The sequence below is a fragment of the Amblyomma americanum genome, chromosome 11, assembly GCF_052857255.1.
Source record: "Amblyomma americanum isolate KBUSLIRL-KWMA chromosome 11, ASM5285725v1, whole genome shotgun sequence".
Lineage (NCBI taxonomy): Eukaryota > Metazoa > Arthropoda > Arachnida > Ixodida > Ixodidae > Amblyomma > Amblyomma americanum.
In genome coordinates, this window is record NC_135507.1 from 47,656,742 (window position 1) to 47,679,671 (window position 22,930).

At 52.6% G+C, this 22,930-nt stretch overlaps 1 protein-coding gene and 1 pseudogene across 1 annotated transcript in view; both read left to right on the forward strand.

The window, feature by feature from the left end:
* Nucleotides 1-13,098: 13,098 nt before the first annotated feature.
* LOC144110226 (3'-5' RNA nuclease TATDN2 pseudogene) lies at nt 13,099-14,711 on the forward strand (annotated as a pseudogene).
* A 1,374-nt stretch (nt 14,712-16,085) lies between these two features.
* Nucleotides 16,086-22,930, forward strand: part of LOC144110336 (uncharacterized) — a 33,101-nt gene continuing 26,256 nt past the window's right edge. The window contains exons 1-2 of the mRNA XM_077643189.1: nt 16,086-16,543; nt 22,770-22,885. Of these exons, the coding sequence (XP_077499315.1) occupies nt 16,442-16,543; nt 22,770-22,885 (218 nt within the window). The 5' untranslated portion in view covers nt 16,086-16,441. The remainder of the gene's footprint in view (nt 16,544-22,769; nt 22,886-22,930) is intronic.

Genomic DNA, 22,930 nt, shown 5'->3' on the forward strand with positions numbered 1-22,930 from the left:
CCCTTTCGTTAAGGCGTGGTTCAGGTGTCTAACGAATAATGAGACAAATACTGCGCCATTTCCTTTCCCCAAACACCAATTATTATTATTATTATTAATATTATTATTATTACTCTATTATTAATATTATTATTATTTTAATATTATTTTCAGTTTTCTCTTTCTTCTGTCTCTCCCTCCTTCATCCCTTCCTTTACGGCGCAGTTCGGGTGTCAACCGAGATATTTGAGACGGTTATTGTGCTTTGCGCGCTCGCTGCGCCATCTGGCATCATGTCTCACCGCGCGACTCGCCACCGCCGCCGTTTGGTATTACGTCACACCTCGTGCCTCGTCGTTGCGCTCGCCTCCGCTGATTTCGCCAGCTGGGTCGCATGTCTCATAACAAGCCCGGAGGATTAAAAAGGAGAGCTCGCGTGCGCCGCAACCACAGTTGTGTCGTCTTTAATGCGACAACAACATAGCTAGACAACCAGACTAACCTAAACTTGATATCAAGTTTGACTAAGGCTAACCATGCTCTCCTTTACCTTTCGCTACGTATATCTTGTCCAAGCCGAGCTAAACCACAAAAGCGCACCGTTCATTGCGTGACCAACCTCCCGCGATCAACCATTCATTTAACCGCCACGTGCCAGGGTAGGCGCGTTGCCTATCCAGTGTGCGGAACGCACTCGACGGTAGAGGCCAAGCCGCGTGTACTTACCCGATAGACTGCAGCTTTCGGTCTCTAACGTGATTCAACGCCCCGCCGCGGTGGCTCAGTGGTTAGGGCGCTCGACTACTGATCCGGAGTTCCCAGGTTCGAACCCGACAGCGGCGGCTGCGTTTTTTTGGAGGAATAACGCTCAGGCGCCCGTGTGCTGTGCGATGTCAGTGCACGTTCAAGATCCCCAGGTGGTCTAAATTATTCCGGAGCCCTCCACTACGGCACCTATTCCCCTCCTTTATACCATTCCTTACGGCGCGGTACAGGTGTCCAAAGATATATGAGACAGATACTGCGCCATTTCCTTTCCCCCAAAAAAACCAATTTAAACGAGATTCAGCCGGGGTTGAATCGCAGCTAATTATTATTTTTATGTTTTCTTTTTTCTATTTTAATTTTGTTTTATTTTTTAATTTTGATCCTCTCTTTTTCTATTATTTGAATTTTGTTCCTTTTGTTAATTTTATTGTTATTTAGTGTTCCGTGTCCTTTTGTTTTTAGTTATCATTTTTTTATATACTCAGTGAGCTTTCTCACGCATTTACATCGTTTTTCATAAATTCAGTCCCACCAAACCTACTTGAAACGGAGCATTTATATTGTAATTCAATTCAATTAATTAACTAACTTTAATTAATCAGCCAAATTTTACCATTTACAAATCAACTCACGCGCTGCCTAACACAATCAAAATTTGGCACATTTATCTCCACAGAACGACATAATCGTGCGGACAAGATTTGCGGACACTTCTTGCTGACGCGACAACCATATAATGCTTTCGCATTATTAAGAATTCGAAGGGTGGAGCAGTGGGAGGAGATGTTGACCAGCGACCACTGTGAGATCTAGAAAGATCTAATACAACGAGCTCGAACAGCAGCAGCAGCAACAGCCAATAATGCGCCCTGTATCAAGGGCAGCCAACCATTGGCAAAGGTGGAAGAATTCGCCGGAACAGATCCCGCGAAATCGACGGAGACGAAGCCACCAGGATCCATCAACATGAAAAATTTAAAGCCAAATAAAGTGTTGGCTGGCTCAGTCACTATCCCAGTGCCCGAGGAGGAGGGAGAGGAGAGAACTTATTCTACTCTGCGATTTTGTTACATGTGGTGGTGGTGGTAGTGGTTTTATTAAAAATAATAGTAAAAAGGAAGGAAAAGATTTTTGCTAGCCCCGGCATCTGCCATCGATACTGAAGCACCTGAGCTGGGGCAGCGGAAATAAAGGACACCAGGCAGAATGGAGAAATGAAATGAAAGAGGTGAGGGGATAGGAATAGATGACACGGGGAGAAGTAATATGTACAAGCTATTTACACAATAAGAAATGTGTCCAGGTTGTGCGCGTGATTAGTTCATTTTAGAGGAATCAAATCACACACGCGCTCAGCACTATGTAGGTTACAACTGGAGTGGGGCGTCCAGTTATTAATCGTTCAAGGTAGAACTCGCGGAGCGTTCGGTCACTGCGTGTAACTACCTGACGGAGAACAGACGGGACGTCAAGCCCGTGTGTTCGAGGAATGAACAGAGGCTCACCAAAGTTCGCTCACGAGTGCGCGCACTGCCCTGCGGCCACAATAGCGTCTTGATGGAGTCTGGTAGTATGCCCTGCGCCCTATAGGCCGCGAGCATATCGCGACGAGCATCGGCGAACGCGGAGCAGCGAAGGAGCAGATGTTCTAATGTTTCCACTGCACCGCATCCGTCACACACATCACTCGTCGCGATTCCGTGACGCACCCGTCGTTCCCCGGGCCACACGCAGCCAATGCGCGCGCGGAGGATCATTGCACGTTGTGACCGTGTAAGTGCGCGACAGCCGGTGACACTGTCGATGCGCTCACCTCCCGCGATGCGTGGGTCGGGGTGCTGCTTTCGGAGATGGTCGTGAATGGCCGCACGCACGTCCTCCAGCGCAAAGGGCAGATTGCTGGCAGGTAGTTGTTGGTATGCAGCGGTCGCGAGGTCGTCATCTTCTTCGTTGCCAACGATTCCGCGGTGACCGGGGAGCCACTGTGCACGCATAGCGCATCCTTTCTGCGCTAGGCACTCGATGCTTGTGTGAATGCCGCGCACTAGTGGAGTACCGCGGCGGTTAGACTGCGGGCGGCTGAGGGCGGCGCGGGAGTCGCACAGCAGAGCACTCCTGGGCGGCGGAGGGCCGAGGGTGAGCAGCAGGTCTAATCCCAGCTGGATCCCCATCAACACCGCCTTGGTAGAGGAGCCCAGGAAGGTTGCGTGTTGCTGGCTGTGCAGTCGCAGGGCGGGGATGGTGGCCGCCGCAGCAAGGAAGCAGCTGTCGCGGGCCACTGAGCCGTCGGTATACACGAGGAGATGGTCCTGGAGCTCCTCGTGTATGACGGCTCTGGCCAGCTGCTGCACAGCGCAGAGGGGTGTGCTCCGCTTTCCCGCGATGCCGACGATCTCTCCAGCTGCTGCACAGCGCAGAGGGGTGTGCTCCGCTTTCCCGCGATGCCGACGATCTCTCGCTGTACCTCCGAGGCAGCAGGCCAGGGCGCGCAGGAGCCGTAGGGGGGTGGGCCTTGGGTCAATTGCTCATACTCGAGCAGCGCCGCGCCCATTCGTGAGCGCGGGTGCGAGCGCATACGCTGCAGCAGCGAGCCGCCGTCCGGTGCGCTGTGAAGCCGGTCGATGTGATTCAGTGCCCTGCGCGCTGCTTGGATCTCAAGGGGCCACGCTCCTGCCTCGGCCAACGTTGCGGCGCACTGCGAGTTTTTGGGCAGGCCTAGGCACACGCGCAGGGACTTGCGGTGCTGAAGCTCGAGCTTCTTCCAGCACGGCTTGCGCACCGTGATGAGCGGCAGTGCATAGAGCACCGCCCCCAAAGCTGCGGCATTGTATAGACGCAGCGCGGCTTGCTGGGAGATGCCCTGGCCTCGAGCGGTGAGCTTGTGCACGGCGGCGGTGATCCTCTTGATCTGCAGACAGGCCTTGGTCGCCGCGGGGCGGAAGGAAAGGCGCCAGTCGATGTCCAGGCCAAGGTACCGCACCGATTTACGCCAAGGAATCGGAGTCCCGTCCAGTGACAGTGGCGCAAGGTGCGCGCGCGAGCGCGAAACGCAGGCCATGGCCACCGATTTGTCCGCGCTCAGCGACAGACCAAGGCCGCGCAATCTGGCATCGATTGCGGTCAGAGCTCCCTGAAGGCACCCCCGCACGCAGAACGCCTCGCCCGGTGGTCCCCGGCACCACAGAGCTATGTCGTCTGCATATATGGACATGTACACATGGTGTCGCCCGCTCGTGGGGAGGGAGGCCGGCACCACCGACATGGCCACATTAAACAGAAATGGTGATAGGACAGAGCCCTACGGCACGCCCATGTCGACCGGGCGAGGCTTGGAGAGCTTACCCCCTACTCGTACGCGCATGGTGCGCCCGCTCAGGAAGCCATGAACGTATCGCAAAAGGCGCCCGCTCACACCGGCCCTCTCAAGCACCGCGAGAATTGGTGCGCGGTGAACGTTTTCAAAAGCGCCCGAGACGTCCAGTAGCAGCAGCAGCGCGACCTGGCCTGCTGCCCTGGCATGCTCCAGCGCTCTAACAACGTCCGATATAGAATCAGCCGTGCACCGCATCCCACGGAAAACCCGTTTGCCGCTCGTCAAACAAATCAGCCTCCGCAGCCCGCTCGTTCAGACGCTGCAACGCCATATGCTCCATGAGCTTACCTGCCGCCGATGTTAATGCCACTGGCCGGTATCCGCTCGGCTCCGTTGGTGGGCGCCCTGCCTTTCGGATCGGACAAATGACCGCGGTTCGCCAATCCTCCGGTAGCTCACCGCGTTCCCACACCAGGTTGATCTGCTGCAGGAGGATCTGTCGTTGCTGCGCATCCAGGTTTCGCAGCATTTGGTATGTCACCCCGTCCGGTCCGGGCGCCGAGCGGTGGCGGCAGCGCTGCAGCGCATTGTTCAATTCCGCCGCGGTGAACGGCGCATCACATGGACCTTCCGAGGCGACGGGCGAGGGACTGGCGTCGCTTCTGGGGCTCTCAGGAGCAAATATGTTAGAGGCGTTTGCGGGGCTGGGCGGCGCGAACCGATCGGCAAACCGCTCTGCCAATTCTACAAAGCTGAGCCCGCTGGAGATTGCGAGGGCGGCCAGCCGTTGACGGTTTGCCTGTGTTTCGGTGATGCGCCGCAGGGTGTCAAACAGCCTCCGCGAGCTGACATCTTCCTCCATCCGTTGGCATTGTGAAGCCCACTGCCGGCGGTATAGCTTGTTGGCGTGGCGGCGCGCTGCTGCGTCCAAGCAGTTGTAGACAGTCCAGTCGGCGGCTCTGTCTGTCCGTCGCGCCCGTCGCTCTGCGCGATCTCTCTTCTCGCGCAGATTGAGCAGCTTCATATCAGGTGTGGGCTGCCCTGCCCTTACCTCTGCTCGTTGGGTGGCTGCGAGAGCGCTTCGGACTAGACTTGAAAAGAAATCTGGGCCAGTGGCCACCGCCTCGTCGACCGCCCGCCTGAACGCACTCCAGTTGGTAATGGAGTAGGCACGTTTGGGGCGCGCCTCCATCGCAGTGGGTTCAATTAGGATCGCGTAACGATCCGAGCCCCAGAGAGATGGTGATCGGCGCCATGTCGCCTCGATGCCTCTGGATGCGAAGGCAACGTCGATGCAGGAGCCGGTTGTTCCGCGTCGTCGAAAGGTGGGCTCGCCGGTGTTCAAGGGGGTGAGTCCGAGCTGCGTTGCTGCGTCGTGCAGGTCGTCTCCACGCGCGGAGTGGTGCGCACTGCCCCACGCACTATTGTGGGCGTTAAAATTACCACAGATGATTTGGCGCGGGGCACAGCATGAAGACACAGCACGTAAACACAGCGCGTTCCACGCGACAGCTGGACGCACATAAACACTGGCCACCGACGTGTCAACACCACCGACGCGCACTGTCACCACCACGCACTCCTGGGTGTCAGATGTCGCCGCCGCCGAGCCGACGAGGGTGTGCTGGACGTCCTGCAGCACGTATATCGCGCACCTTGATTTCCCGGGGCGATGAGATGTGACACAACAGGGCACTGCGGCACAGGTGGGTTCCTCGCACGTGGTGGCTGAGTGGTAGCCAATGTAGCCAGGTAGCCGCATCTGGGGCTGCCCGTCATGTGAACGTACGTACGTCTCCTGCAGCGCGATAACTTCCGGCGAATCCTGTGCGATGCGAACTCGTATTTCGGCGTACCGCGCCGCAAGCGAGCGCACGTTCCACTGCAGGATGGATGGTATGCGGGAGTCCGGCGGCTAGCCATCATGCTGGCTTATCTGTGCGGGAGCACCCGCTGCTTCTAAGCAAGCCCGGTGTCCATCGGTGCCCTCCGGGAAAAGTGCCCTGAGGGCGCGCAACGCCAGCTTTAGGCGCGCGATCTCCGCGTCCCGTGCGTCAGGGGGCTGGCCGTGAGAAGCGGCCGCAGGCTCGGGCCGCGTTCTACGGGACGCCGGGCAACCAGATCGCCGCTGCCGCTGCCGGCGCTGCCGTTGCTTCTGTGTCTGCTGCTGCTGCTGCTGCTGCTGCTGGGGTGTTCCCCTGACGACCTGCGCATAAGAAAGAGCGCGCTGCGTCTGCTGATGTTGCTGGGCTGGGGCCGCTGTCTCAGCCTGGACGACGGCTCGGACAACCCGCCTGGACATCGGGGCCATGGATGTGGCCATTAAATTGGCCACGTGACGATCTCGCTGCCAGTGAGGGCACGCTGGGTCAATGGCTGCGTGCCGCCCCCCGCAGTTAATGCAGCGGGGCTTGCTCGCGCAGGTACCAGGCTCGTGCGGCCCGCCGCAGCGCGTGCATCGGGCAGGAGCACGACACACCTCAGTGGCATGCCCCAGGCTGGCGCACTTGGCACACTGGAGCGGCCGGGGACGGCAGGGGCGGACCGCGAGCCTGCGCTTGAATATGGTGATGAACGCCGGGGGTGTCGGCGCCGCAAAACGGAGAGCGAGTGTGCTGCCCGACAGAGATGCCGACACCATCGGTACCGCTGACTCCGCCGCCGCTAGCAGTCCTCCGCCGTCCTGCGCCCGTCCACACCGAAGACCAGGCCGGAGCTTTGATTCCGAGGAGGAGGCTCCTTGGCGCCGACCGGCACGCCGCGGATGACGTTCGTGGCTAGCAGGGCCTGGAGAGCATCGCTGCTCCCCGCGTCCACTGCCACCACATTCCGCCGCATGTTTACCCGGACGGCAAGGACGCCCGGGCGGGATCCGATCTCCTCGGCCAACTCCCAGCCCTGTTCCCTGGAGAAGGCGGTTCGCCGGCCGAAACAGCACCGTCCCCACCAGGCTCGACGGGACCTCGACGGCAGCCGCGGCTCGCTCCAGGGCAGATCTCCGACGCCGCTGCGCCTTGGTAGTGATAATGCGCCACGGGACCAGGCTGGCCCCAGCATCAGCGTCGCCGCTGCCTGCGGGGCATTGCTGCGGCGCGCCGCGGAGTTGGGCGCGCTCGCTGCCAGCAGACGAAGCCCCAGCCGGAGCCTGGTCTCGTGCGGCGGGATTTGGTGAGGTCGCACCCGTTTTTCTTCCGGACGCCGTCGCCCCACCAGCAACAGCAGCAGCATCAGCAGCAGGCTGGAGGTGGGCTCCATGGGGCTCGTGCTGGGAAGGCCCTGCTCCTTCGAGTGTGGAGGGAGAGGGAACAGTGACGGTGGGGGGCCTTCGAGCGTCCCGCTTGGCCACCGCGATGTCCCTTTTGGTTTCCGAGTCCCTCTCCTCCTCGGACCCCGTTGAGCGTCGCCGTTTCCGGAGAGCAGACTCGTCCATTGGGGTGCGCATGCTCTCCTCGGCTGCAGGTGTCCGCGGTGAGCCCGCAGCAGCAGCATCAGGGGGAGAGGGCATCACAGCCGGTTCCCCAGGAGTAGCAATGGCGGCAGGAATCGCAGGGGTGGCCAGAAATGGCGGGGAGGGAACCGCCATGGAGTTCTGCGTCTGGTGAGCGAGCGCCATGGCGTCCCTCAAGGCTAGAACGCGTGGGTCCGCCGGCGACACGTCCAAGTTCCCGGTGACGGACTCAAGGTTTTCCTAGGTGGTGATGAGCGCCGCCGTCAGGCACCTCACCGTGTCCCGCAGATCAGCGATCTCGGCCTGCATTCGCCGAATGGTGCTGGACGACCTTCCTCTGGACGGCGTTCGTCTCCGTGATCGTGAGCGTGAGTGGCCTGCCCTGCGTTGCTGATTGTCACCGCCGAACACAGGCCTTCGCTCGTTCACGGTGTCTGTGGCCTCCATTGGGAGACCCCGCAACGCCGCGAAGCCTTAGGCCCAGCGTCCGAAGGAGCAGAGAGCTAAAAACACGTCCGCTCGCTTCGAACGCCCACCGAAGAGTCCCGGATAATGGAGGGAGTGAAATAGGAAATGAATAGAGAGGTGCCGTAGTGGAGGGCTCCGGGAGTTTAAAATTGAAAATTGGTTTTTGGGGAAAGGAAATGGCGCAGTATCTGTCTCGCATATCGGCGGACACCTGAACCGCGCCGTAAGGGAAGGGATAAAGGAGGGAATGAAATAAGGAAGGAAGAGGTACCGTAGTGGAGGGCTCCGGAATAATTTCGACGACCTGGGGATCTTTAAGGTGCACTGACATCGCACAGCACACTGGCGCCTTAGTGTTTCACCTCCATTGAAACGCGGCCGCCGCGGTCGGGTTCGAACCCGGGAACTCCGGATCAGTAGCCGAGCGCCCTAACCATTGAGCCACCGCGGCGGGTCCCAAAGTTCAATCATGCGTTTCCTGAAGACGACCATAATTGTCATGAAACAGTTTTTCTGCTCGACTACTGATCCGGAGTTCCCGGGTTCGAACCCGACCGCGGCGGCTGCGTTTTTATGGAGGAAAAAAGCCAAGGCACCCTTGTGCTGTGCGATGTCAGTGCACCTTAAAGATCCCCAGGTCGTCGAAATTATTCCAGAGCCCTCCACTACGGCACCTCTTAATTCCTTTCTGCTTTCACTCCCTCCTTTATCCCTTTCCTTACGGCGCGGGTCAGGTGTCCAACGATATATGAGACAGATACTGCGCCATTTCCTTTCCCCCAAAACCAATTAATATGGGCGCGAAAAAAGCTAGCACGCATGAGCCTGCCTCTTGCTCCGATGAACCCCACGCAAGAAATGTGCGTCGGCTGGCGTAAATCTGCTCGTAACTGAATGTGAACAGTAACACGGTCCCCGAATCATCGAAAACGTCATTGGACGCTCCTAGGGTACAAAGATGCATGCACCTTTTCTTAGGTTGTCTCGATGCTAGCTTCCCATCGAGATACATCGATGCCAGCGCCACTTTCAAGGGTGGGGACTTCTGCGCCATTTGTTACCACCCTGGTTACCACCCTTTTAAAGCGCCTCATTGAGTTACACTTATTAGTTAAAACATTAAACCTTGTGGCATTAATTTGATCGTGGTGCGTACCTTTCTGCCGCACCACATACGGTAAGCAGTCACTCACATATAGTTTATCACATTACCTCAATATTCTGCAAACGAACAGCGTAATACTTGAAGAGACTTCACGGTGTAAATTAGTCACGCCTATTCCCAAGTTTTAATGTACATAGTTCGTGATCAGAACATGTATATATATATATATATATATATATATATATATATATATACATATTCATCGATAGTGCCAATTCCTCTGCCCATTGGTATGTTAAGGAACCGCCTTGAAGTTTTAGTGGACGGTATTTGCGTCATGGCCTTAGTGGACACTGGTGCCACGGTGTCAGTAATGAGTTCAACTTTCAAGAACCGTCTGGGTCGTAAAATAATGTTCGCTTGGGATCGTGCTGTTATATTCCGGGGTGTAGGGGGAGAATCATTGGTTCCGATTGGTATTTGTTTTGTGAATGTAGTGATCGCTGGCCACATGTTCCGAACTGAATTCACGGTGCTCCCTCGTTCTACGCATGACATCATCCTCGGTATTGACTTTTTGCACCAGTGCGGCGCTACTCTCGACTTCCGCAGTGGTGGCATATCGTTAAGTCCTGGCCTTCGGTCAGCTCTCATAGAAGACTCGCCAGTGGTTGCCCAAGTGTTTTCTGTCTCTGAAGATACCGTCGTTCCAGCAATGTCTGCCATATTCGTTCCCGTTGTGTCCTCGAGCACGATTTTTGATGCCTTCGATGCTGTGGTGGAACCTTGTTCCCTTAACTGCGCAAAGAAAAGTGTGCTAGTACCCCGCAGCGTCGTCCATGTGACCAAGGGCCATGCCACTCTTTGGACTGTCAATCATTCCAACGAACCTGCAGTATTGCCATGTGGTTTAAAACTTGCTGGCTTTGAAGAACGTTTTTCTGTACCAGTTGCCGCGATCACTGACAACGTGTCTCGTCCAACTAGACGCCGCGATCTGAGCGACTCTCAATTCCTAGCCATGGTCAACAAATCCCTACCCACTGGCGACCGCCAGGTACTAGTGGCCGTTCTTATGAAGCATGCGGACGTGTTTGACTTTGCTCGCGACCAACCACCGCCGATTCCAGCTTCCCGTACCCATCACATGATCAATACTGGATCTTCACAGCCGATTCGCCAGAAGCCATACCGCGTCTCGCCTTCCGAACGTCAGATAATCGATGAACAAGTCCGAGAAAGGTTGCACCGCGGCATCATTCAGGAATCTTCAAGCCCGTGGGCTGCTCCAGTGATCCTTGTCAAAAAGAAAGATGACACTTGGCGATTTTGTGTCGACTACAGCCGGCTTAACACTGTCACAAAGAAGGATGTTTACCCGCTCCCGTGCGTTGATGATGCCATTGACTGCCTCCACTCAGCCTCCTACTTTTCCTCGGTGGATCTACGGTCCGGGTACTGGCAGATCCCGATGCACCCGCAAGACAAAGAGAAGACAGCAATCGTGACACCTGACGGGTTGTATGAATTTAATGTTATGCCTTTCGGCCTTTGCAACGCTGCTGCCACTTTTGAACGATTTATGGATACGCTTTTACGTGGCCTGAAGTGGCAAGTTTGCATGTGTTATCTTGACGGTGTTGTTATTTTTGGTAGGACCTTCGCCGAACATAACAGCCGATTAGCCATTGTCCTAGACTGCATAGAGAGAGCGGGCCTCGTGCTGAACTCGAAGAAGTGTCGCTTCGTTGAACGCCAAATTACTGTGCTTGGTCATCTCGTTGACAAGGATGGCCTCAGACCCGACCCGCAGAAGGTCGATGCTGTAAGCAGTGTCAAAGAACCCAAATCAGTGAAAGAGCTCAGGAGTTTCCTAGGACTTTGCTCATATTTTCGGCGTTTCGTTCCCAAGTTTTCTGATTTAGCCTACCCGCTTACAAGTCTCCTGCAGAAAGACACCCCTTTCCACTGGACTCCCGAATGCGACTCCGCGTTTCGGCAGCTCAAGTTCCTCCTCACCTCGCGGCCAATATTGCGTCATTTCTGCCCGACAGCACCGACTGAACTCCACACTGACGCCAGCGGCATCGGCGTGGGTGCTGTGCTTATCCAACGCCATGAGGGCAATCAACACGTTGTCCCTTATGCAAGTCGCACCCTCAGCAAGTCGGAACGCAATTACACTGTAACAGAGCAAGAGTGTCTCGCCGTTGTTTTCGGCGTACAACGGTTTCGTTCGTACCTTTATGGACGTGCTTTTACAGTCGTCACAGACCATCACTCTCTGTGCTGGCTGGTCAATCTACGCGACCCCTGCGGTCGGTTGGCCCGCTGGGCGTTACGCCTCCAAGAGTTTAACTTCAAAGTGTCTTACAAAAGTGGCCGCCAACACGCCGACGCAGATTGCCTCTCGCGGCTGCCGCTCCCGGTTACTACTTCCGATGATGAAAACTTCGATGACTATCTCGCTGCCGTTTCCCAAGAGTTTCCAGATCTTGGCACTTTCCAGATGGAACAACGCAAGGATCAGCACTTGGCGCCGCTTTTTGCCGAAGCCCGTGACCCGACATCCGCAAGCCCTTTCTGCGTTCGCGACGGTTTACTCTACAGAACGAATTACTCGCCTGGAGGTGCGCGCTTTCTTCTCGTCGTTTCGGCTACTCTGTACTCCTCTGTTCTGCAGGCAATGCACGATGACGTCACGGCTGGGCACTTGGGGTTTGCCAGGACCCTTAACCGCATCAAGGAACGTTTTTACTGGCCAAAAATGCGTCACATGGTTCAGCGCTACGTGGCCACCTGCGTGCAGTGTCAGCGGTTCAAGCTTCCCACGACTTCTCCGCCTGGACGCCTGCATCCTTTGCCACCTCCAAGCACGCCATATGAACAAGTTGGACTCGATCTGCTCGGCCCGTTTCCCCGCTCGTCCAACGGTAACCGCTGGATTATAGTGTGCGTTGATCACCACACCCGTTACTGTGAGACCGCCGCCCTACCTTGCGCCACCGCTGCTGAGGTCTCGCTCTTCCTTCTTCGTGCTGTCATCCTCCGGCATGGACCTCCTCGAGTTGTTATCAGTGACCGCGGTCGCCAGTTTACGGCAGACGTTGTGGAAGAGCTTCTGCGTCTTAGTTCACGCCATTTTCGCCACTCGACGCCGTACCACCCCCAGACTAATGGACTGGTTGAACGTACCAATCGGACACTCACGACCATGCTGGCCATGTATGTCGATTCCCGCCATAAGAACTGAGACGACGTGCTTCCCTTCATTACATACGCCTATAACACGTCGAGGCATGAAATAACTGGTTACAGCCCATTCTTCCTTCTTTATGCCCGTCCGCCTCGAAGCTCCCTCGACAGCATCTTACCTTTCTCTCTCGACACCGAGCCTTCTATTGCCAACACTTTATGTCGCGCTGAAGAAGCCCGTCGGATTGCCCGGATACGCACCTTGGCATCACAGCATCGCTCTAAGCAGCGTTATGGCCGCCGGCGCAAGGATGTCTGCTACCTCCCCGGTGACGTTGTATGGTTGTGGACGCCCCTACGCAAGCGTCGCTTATCAGAAAAGCTGCTATCCCACTACACAGGCCCGTTCATCGTTGTTGCTCGCCTCAATGACCTGAACTATGTCATCTCTCCCCAATCAACGCAAGGACGCCGCTCAAGGACAACCCAGGTCGTGCATGTCGCACGGCTGAAGCCATTCCACTCTCGGGACCCCGATTGATTGACTGGCCCAGAGGGCTTCGTCTGCGAACGGGGAAATGTCACGTGCTGCGCATGGGCTCTGAGGAATAAAGAAGACGTGCGGCGGCTGGAAGTAGAAGAGGAAGTCAAGGATCCTGCCGCCGGCGCACCAGGCTCCTCTCGACCTGCCTTGTAAATAATATTTGTAAATATTTGTATATATATATAACTTCGTGTCCCTTCATTTTACTTTCATTGAATCTCGGGTGATTCTAAATGTTTCCTGTACATAAAAATGAGTAGTTTTTGTGAAATAACGTCCAGTGATATTAGAGGCGTAACTTCATGCAAAAGTCAGATGTAGATACTTTGTGACTGTATTTCTTTTTTGTTTGTGAGTGCGCTCTTCCACTGTGTTCGTGATCGGCTGCTGGGCTATACACCCCGGCAGAGGGCGCAGGGTGGCTCTCAAGCTGCAACAACGCAGCTTTTTGCCTTGCGTCCTCTCTCCTTTGTTGCTGATTTAACCTTGAGAGTTATTCAAATATATAATTTATTCATTCATTCATTGATCATGTTGTGCAATGTTCACCGATACGCTACTTGGTGGCGCCGTCATGCAACGTTTCGCTCAATGATACGAAGAGAAAGAAGTGGCCTCTCGTGACCACGGCCGATCTAAGCCTCATCAAAGACCCGGCGCCGACTCAATTGCCGCAGCCTAGCAGTATCTGCGGACCCAGCGCTATGTCGCAACCACTGGCAACGTTGGGATTTACACCCCAGCAAAACAAGAAGTGGCCCTACAGTGTGTCCTCTAGCGTGGGCCTGATAGACACCCACTGCCATCTGGACTACCTCTTCAGCAAGGTGAACCACTTGGGAAGCTACGCAGAGTACCAGCGCGACCACCGGGACACCTTCCCCGACTGCTACGAGGGCTGCGTGGCTGACTTCTGCAACCCGGTCACCTTCAAGCTGGAGTACATGTGGGACGCGCTGCTTTCCGAGGACAAGGTGTGGGGCGCGTTCGGATGCCATCCGAAGATGGCCGCCGAGTACGACGAGCAGATCGAACAGCAGATGGTGCACGCTCTCAACCACCCTAGCGTCGTCGCGCTGGGCGAAATCGGGCTCGACTACACCAACAAGAACCGGGACCAGCAGCAGCTGGTCTTCCGGACGCAGCTGCAGATCGCCACCAGCCGCGGGATGCCCCTGGTGATACACACGCGCAAGGCCACTGAGGACACCATGCGCATACTCAAAGAGATGGTTCCGCACAACTACCTGATCCACCTGCACTGCTTCAAAGGCGGCTGGTCTGAGGCTGTGCAGTGGCTGGACGCGTTCCCGCACCTGTGCCTTGGACTGACTCCCAAATTAGGGGACAACCTCAATGGTCCGCTCGCAGAGGCCGCCCAGAAGGTTCCGCTGGATCGCATCCTCTTAGAGACGGACGCCCCTTTCTTCTTGCCCCAGGAAGAGAAGGGGAGGCTGTCGGCCGCTCACCCAGGGATGGTCATCTACGTAGCGACTCAGCTGGCAGCGCTGAGAAACGTCTCCGTCGACGACATCCTCACGGAGGTGCGCCAGAATACAAAGCGCATATACGGAATCTAAAGGACATTGCAAGCACGGCGCGGAGAAAGACCCATATGCTGTGGTGTGCCTCAGCTATATATGTGTCACGTGAAGTGCTTCGGGTTCACCAAATTTGGTCCTGTGAAATTGCGACGTCAGACGTGTCCTGTGAGCTTTCAAAACTAAGGCTGCTTCTATAGGTCTCCTCGAGCTGGGACTCTCCGCGCATGTGCCTACAACCGGACAAACGGGCACATTACTAACCAAATTTTAACACGTACAGATTCTCATGTCTGCTCCCTTCAGAAGCTCTCAATGTTGTATATCCGAAAGGAACATCAAAACGGAGTGGTGAGTTAACAATAAATTGGGGTTTCAGGTGAGTTACTCGTATAGTAATTGAGTATTATTTTCAAGAAAGGGTACAGATTAATAACCAGAAATCCAGGAGAGTGCCCAGCCAGTGCCGCTATGCCTAGCGGTCTTCGTGTTTGGTTCGGCGGCCACTAGGCCATTCTTCTCCTGTATTACGTCACGGATGGTGTCAGCACGCTATTTTATAATGCTGAATATCAAACGAATCGCGTTGGCAGCTATAGGAAACTCTAAGCGCTTGTCCCGAGTCCCCAGTACCCAAGCCGCACAGAGCATGGGAGCAATGTTGGGAATGTGTTGGCAAAGTCCGGTGCTACAAAGGACTACCCTTGGCCGATACATTTCCAACCTAGGGCCGATGCCCTGTGCTGCTAGGGTAACTGCTTTCCACAGCGCGCGGTACGTTCCGATATCCCTGCTGCCATTTCACGATGCGCCTACAAGGCACTCGTGAACATATATTTTATGGTTCAGTGGCGTGGGACCACACCGTGCATATAGTTGCAGATGGAGGGTGGGCCTCCTTATCACTCGAGCTTTCTTGTTTCAAATCTTGCATTTGGCGATGAAAATACGCTTGGTGTTCATTTTCGCATCAAGATGTTGATGCATTTACTGAAAGCGGCGGTAGGCCTGCTGAGGTCGATTCCCTCCAAGCAATGGGAAATATCCGCTCTTGTGACGTTACTTCCGCCCACCCAATGGGCGCATTTTATTACTTACGACACGTCTTTTTTTTTTCTCATGAAGCTTTTAATGCCATCACATTAATCAACAAACGAAAAGAAAACATGAGGTTTAGTGTACTGTAGTATAGAGTAAGTTGTGTCTTATGTTGCAATCTAAAAGGAACGCTCGCAAAATTCAGAAATGCGAAAAAGCGAAAATCTTCGATAACGTTATACGCGCTCTCGTCTGCATTTAGCTTTGATTGAAATCGCGCTACGGCACATAATACTGCCCAAGCCAGCTTTGTGGCGTCACTACGTTGGACGACTGCAAATATTTCATGTGAAAAAGCGCTGCCAACTCAAGCCCCCTATCGAAGGTTTATTCTTGACTGTGCCTCCTCGCGTCTAACGCTGGGCCTCCCATTTACAGTACCGAGTCTTATCGAGCTGAGAAAGCGAACAACTCATGCTTTCACAGAGCCGTGTTAGTTTCTCTTTTCTGGAAAGAATGGTCGGAAGTGACATCGCTCAATGCGCATCGCACAAAGTCTTTGATCACGCCAGCTGCGGAACTCTTTACGAACCTTCTGTGGAACAATGTTCCACAAGAACTATGGATGCACGCCGATTATCGCGGCGTCCTGCGGTGGCGATATGAACTGTTGAACACCGCCCAAAGGTTTGAATGCAGGCAACGCCACTAGCCCATGCCGGGGCTCATAGGTAGCTCATTCGTCCGTTAGCGGCATAATGAGGAACTCGGACAAAGAATGGAAGTTATGTAGCTGCTCAACTGACGAACTCCAGGGTGGCCTCCGCAAGATCCGATTCTGGAAGCTTCGGCCTGCCCACTTATTCTCAGTCCCCGCAACAGTCTCTACGAGATTGCAGCTCGCACTAGCCGCCGTTGAGGACTAAACCCGAGTTAATAGTACCGCTGAAACCGATTATTTGATAGAGGCTCAGGTCAAGCGGGCTTTTCGCGACCTCACCCCCGAGGAGAGCTATCTCTGCCGGCAGAATTGCACAGAAGCATGTCGAAGTCGTCGTACGCTAAGCCCCTTGTGAAGAACGCGGATGTCATGGCGCAGATATCAAATGCGAGATCGACAAATGGGGTGCACATCTACTTCGACGTAAGTATCGGGGCTTATCTAAGCGTTGGGGCGAAGAGCATAGTTGGCCAGGCAACGAAATGGAAGGGACTATATCCTAGCTTAAATAAAAAAGAATAAAGGGCAAGGCATGGGCAAGGCATTGGGCAAGGCATTGGCAAGACATGTACAAGGCATGGGAAAGGCATGGGCAAGGCATGGGAAAGGCATGGGCAAGGCATGGGCAAAGCATAGGAAAGGCATGGGCAAGGTATTGGGCAAGGCATGGGCAAGGCATGGGCAAGGCATGGGCAAGGCATGGGCAAGGCATGGGCAAGGCATGGGCAAGGCATGGGCAAGACATGGACAAGACATGGGAAAGGCATGGGCAAGACATGGGTAAGACATGGGCAAGACATGCACAGGGAAGCGAGATGCATGTAATGCGATGGTGAAACAACCGTTGGTCAGCATAGCAAGGAATGGCAAATGTTGGTAGCTGCGCGGATGAGAATTGAAAGTTTGCTGGGATAAGGTCGCCGCAGTGGACACATGACAGGGTTAAGTAAAGGTTAGGCTACTGATGATGATTACGAAGTGTTCTCGTCGATTCCAGCCACGGAGGATGCATCTGATGCAGGAAAAAATGCAAATGGCAGTTTACTAGTATCCCTCAAGAGAAAGGTATATAACTATCTCATCGACGCTCACCTATGGGGCAGAAACATGGAGGCTAACGAAAAGGGTTCAGCTTAAGTAAAGACAACGCAGCGAGCTATGGACATCAGAATGATAGGTGTAACGTTAAGGAACAGGATGCGGGTAGAGTGGGTGAGAGAACAAACGCGGGTTAATGACATCCTAGTCGAAATCAAGAGGAAGAAGTGGACTTGAGCAGGGCATGTAATGCGAAGGCAGATAACCTCCTTAAGGGTAACGGAGTGGATTCCAAGAGAATACAGGCGTAGCAAGGGCCGGCAGGGTTAATTGGAGAGACATGGGAGAGGCCTTTACGTTTGATGATGATTATCATCATCATTATTACGAAATACAAAAGGCACCCACATGCTGCGCTGTGTGAATGCGCGTAAAAGAATCGAAGGTTTCCGAAAAAAAAGTCTGCAGTGGCGTTCAATGCCCTGACTCTGCTCTCTCTCCCGCCTTCATTTCTTTCCGCATAGTATGTGTCGTGTGTCCATGCCTTGAGTGAGACTGACATTTCTGCTGTGTGGCCCCGATAATAATTTATTATTGGTATACTTATTCATTTTGTGTACGTTTCGCAACAACGCACGTTTCTATGTATGTTCATTCTAGTGTCACTGCACTCATGCGTTGAATTTTTAAACTATTGCGGATTGATATCTGCACTTTGAGGCATTCTGCATAGAGACGAAGCTTCTGATTGTTGCATTTGGCTGTCTTGTTATTAGTACGCCAACAAAAAGGCGCAAAAGTTTTCGCCGGGTTCCTGGGCACTCTAATAAGCTTTGATGGGTTGTCATTGCACTGCTTTTGTTCCTCGGAGGAAAAATGAGTTAAATCATTAAATGTGGATTTACGAGAAAGGAGCTGTGTGGAGAACGTTCCCCAAGACGACAAGTGTGCCACAGACTGGGCTACGCGATAGTAAAGAAGTCGGCGGACGGTTACCGCAGCGTAATGCGATATTCAGCGGCAGCTGTTGAGGCATTTTTATTTCGAGAAAGGATTGTACAAGTTATAGATCACTCTTTTTAAGTTTTGCACCCATACTCGTTCTTCGCCTAGCACGTCTCTGCAGTCCGCCGCTGAGCCTGTTTTCGGGCGGTGCGTTCCGTAGCAGCCGCGGCAGATGGAGAATGCAGACAAAACAAAGCAGTTCTGTACGAAAGCATTTTTGAACACGAAAAAGCATATAAAAGCATTTTTTCATATATTGTAAGATATATTGTAAGATTTCATAACAATCAATATATGCTCAGATGTTCCGCCCGCAGTCTTGTTTTTATTTATTTATTTATTTATTTATTTAGTTATTTATTTAATTCACACTACTGTGAGCCTTTCCCAGGCTCTTACAGGAGTGGAACGATGTAAAAATTTATACAAAATAAAAGCCAAGGTGTCCCGACACATTAATCAAGGAAACAAAGCCCTCGTGAATCGTCGCATCAGTAGAGTGCACAGCTGTAGACTCAGTCAATGACACTCATGAACAAGAAATACAAAGAAAGCATTGGCTAACAATAATATTTTAACAAAACTGAGTTTTCTTCAAATAAAGACTCAAGATTTTTAACACGAGCATCAACTGACAGGTCATTCATAAACTTGTGGGCCGGGGTATTCCATAATTTTATATCACCGGGAAAAAATGAAAGCTTAAATGCGTCGCACCTTCCAGCCAGCAGTCTTACATATCGCTCGAGAGAATCGCCCTTTCGCGCAGAAGTGCCACGCTATCGTAACGTGAGTAACATGAATAAACAAAACGGACAGCAAGGTTTTGAATTCTTTCTTATTTCTTTTCGAGATAAGACTGATGGGGGTACCAAACTATGGCGCTGTACTCAAGAATGGGTCTTACTAGGGTCTTATAGGCGCTAAGTTTTACATGCGAGGGCGCAGCTGACAATTTTCGTGGGAGGAATCCAAATTGTCGGGGTGCTTTTGTACAGATGTCTGTTTGTGATTCCCAGCTCAATTTCTCAGTGAATGTCACACCCAAGTATTATACTTGAGTATTGCGCATGACAGCAGATCCTGGGTTTTTTTTTTGCTCTTAACGTTTTAGCAATAGTCAAAAGCGTTCGCTGTTAACTTTCAGTGGCTTTGTTAACACCCGATGCGAGTGATGGAAACACTTTATAAAGATTTTCCCACACATCGGAAGAATGGATCATCCCCATCATCATCGTTATCAGCCTGACTACGCACACTGCAGAGCTAAGGCCTCTCTCATGTCTCTTCAATTAACCCTGTCCTTCGACAGCTGCGCCCACCCCGCAATCTCATCCGCCCACCTAACCTATCTGCCGCCCCCTGCTACGCTTGCCTTCTCTCGGAATCCTCTCCGCTACCGTCAAGGAGCATCGGTTTTGTTGCCTTCGCATTACATGCCCTGCCCAAGCCCATTCCTTCCTCTTGATTTCGACTAGGATGCCATTGACCCGCGTTTGTTCCCTCCCCCACTCTGCCCGCTTCCGGTCTCTTAATGTCGCACCTGTAATTTTCCTTTCCAAGTCTCGCTGCGCTGTCCTGAACTTAAGCTGAACCCTTTTCGTAAGGCTCCCCGTTTCTGTCCCATTGGTAATGGGCCATTACCTCCAATATTCCCATAACATGACCTTAAGATTTTTCAATATACAGAAATTTTGTCCAAGGATGTTGGGCATGATTATTGATCTTCCACTGTGACATCCTCCGAGCGGTTCCCGTGACAACCACCCACCAGCCGCTCATTCCTCAACTCGCTCCGTACCCTTCTCCTTCTACGGCAACCACCACCCGGAGGAAGGTTACCGTGGAATGAGAGTACGGCGAGTGCAGAGAAACGAGAAATCGGAAGAGCTCGGTATAGTTCCACACTCTGAACACAAATACGTCTATGATGGAGTCAAAAAGGGGAGTAAGCTGTCCTCTAGCTCACTTCCTTTTACAAAAAAGGGGAGTTCGCTAGAGTACAGCTTACTTTGATCACCTCAGTACCCTGTGGAGTGCTTCCCACAAGCCATGTGTGACCAAGGGACTGAGAAGATCTCAGACGACCCTTCTACATCGAATTCGCACGGCCTCTGCGCGCACTCCTGCATGGATGCATAAGATGGGCATAGCATCGTCTCCGCTCTGCTCTTTATGTGGTGTGTGCGGGGATATCGAACATTATATTATGTACTGCCCAGAGTACAACGCGGAAAGGCATGTGATGTTCGCTTCCTTCAAGAAGACAGGAACCCGTCACAGCACAGTTCTGGACCCGAGTGGAAACCAGACATGCAGAAGGGAGGCTGCACGCCTTCTTTTAACATTTCTGGAGAACACGGATCTTGTTTTTAAAAGGTGACAGCAGGAACGGACTATGGCCTACTGTGATTGAATGTGTGCGTAATGGTGTCTTCCGGAGTGGACTATGTTATACAGTGAGTGATTGTGTGTATGGAGTGTGGTTCTACAATGGCCTATGTTCTACTGTGACTGAATATGTGCATAGATGGTGACTTCTGTAGTGGACTGTGTGGAGTGATTGTGTGCATATATGGTGACTGCGGTAGAGAATGTGTGCTATTATAAGACTGTGCGCATAGCGGGATAGATGCGACAGACTTTAGGACATCGTTAATATAGAAGGGACGCTACGAATTGCCGGCAGAGAAAGCAAGGCTAACCCCACCTGTAACATTCAACACCTCAACCTCAACCTCCTTCTTACTCCTTTCTGTTTAGAGTGCACCGGGAGGGTAGTTACCAGTGTTATCGATGGGTGGCCGCGACGATAATCGCGCAGTGCTTCAGCTGTCCTCGTGCACATTCCTTCTCTATCGCTGTACAGACGTTTTTCCACGGTAACTGCCTTCCAATCCGCAGCCATAAAACTGGCACGATCTTTTACGTGCTTCGCATAAAAAAGAAAAAAAATTCATTCCAAGATGACGCAATAGTAGACTTACGGAACAATGTGAATCGTTTCGAATGGCGTAAACGAGAGCGGTAAAAGCAAGGGCCGGCATTAATGTTATCTCCTCAAATTGATTTGTAGGGCCAGAAAGGTGTATAGTTCGTTTTATTTGTGTGGTAGCATTTGTGCTGTCTAACAAGAAATTCCGGCTTCTCTGTCACAAAATTACCCGATTGGCTGAAATACGTCACGTGACATTGTGACGCCATCACAACTTGCCCACCGTGGCAGGTGGCTGTTAAATTAATTGGTGGCGACAGGTTGCTCGGGAAAAACAACCTGTGTGTCACCAGTCACACCGGTGGCTGTGTTTGAAACATCCATGCCAGGGAGTGGCTCATTGCTTAATCGCTCTTGAAAACTAAACATTTCGACAGATTTGCCTGCCGGGATCGGTTTGAAGACTTATAATAAACTGCACATCTCCAACCAAAAAACTTTAATTTCAAACCCGACGTTTCGAAGCCGGCTCGGCTCCTTCATCAGGGGTGACTGGGGGCAGAGGTGACTCAGGGGAGGCAGGGGTGACTGATGACGAAAGCTGTGATGCTTAAGGCGTGGGGGAGAGGGAGGAAGGGGGGGTTAAGGCTGTGAGTCACGTTGTGGCACTGTGGGGAGGCGGTCAATCGCGACTTTTTTCTTTGAGTTGGATAGCGAAGTGCCTGGGCATAATATACTGGGGGCAGGTTTCCTTTTGTCGCTTGACGTTGTTCGGGGTGGTTTGGATGTGCCAGGATGGTATGAGTGGAATGGTATGAGGACTACCCGTTGATGTATGAGTGTGATTGAGCAGGGATGACGTCCACATCAAGTGACCACTAGTGGACCAACCACATCGCCAAATTTTAAAATCTGAAAACACCTAAAATTTGGAAGTTGGCGCATGCCCAAAAATTTTATAGAACCCCGAAAACAAAGGAAGTAGGACCATACCATAAAATGAATTAATGTGGATTAGTGGAAGGATTAAGATGGATTAGTAAGTCGCATTAGTAAATGCCATATGATAATCCAAAGGAAGACACTCGAATATTGTTGAAGGTGTCCATTTATGCATACCGCACACACAGTGGAACCGGTTCCAATTGAAGCTCTGCCGGGAAAATTGCACTAAGAGCATTAGACACGCGCTGTAGACACAATAGCAGGCACACTAAATGCTATATGGACTTCAGTCTGCAAGAACAGAGACTGTGAGGCGGATATCCACCACCTGTTGTGGGACTGCCCGGCGCTGAAGCCGACGAGAATTTGGCACCTGACGGCAGTGGGACTCTCACCGGACAATCCGGATTCCTGTATTGCCTGGACACAGGGTCCATATCATCGTTCACTTGTTTATTTTATCAAATCAGCCCACATTTTTTTCTTTTATTTAAGCATCTTACTCATCTCTCACTTCGTAGTTTTTATGCCTTGAGACAATAAACATCGCTTCAAAAAAAATGATATCGGACTTGCTTCTTTAGGAATGTGCTTAAGACGGCCCTCATGTTTTTGTTCCTTTCTGCTCAATGTGTTAAGCCTTCTTTGTAATGAAAGTCGTTTTGCTGCCAGGGTGTGAAATTGCATTTTTATGTGGAAACTTAGACTGTTTCTCTCTTCTCACAGGAACCTCTCAACCAGATCGACCTCGTTCTGAAGACACCCATTGATGACCTTGATGCTACAAAGACACATCATCTCAACTGGACCACTGTTTCCCGTGCCACGGCAGACGAACCATGGTAGGCACCAGTGGGCATGCGCCGTGTATCTGTTATTCGGGCTCA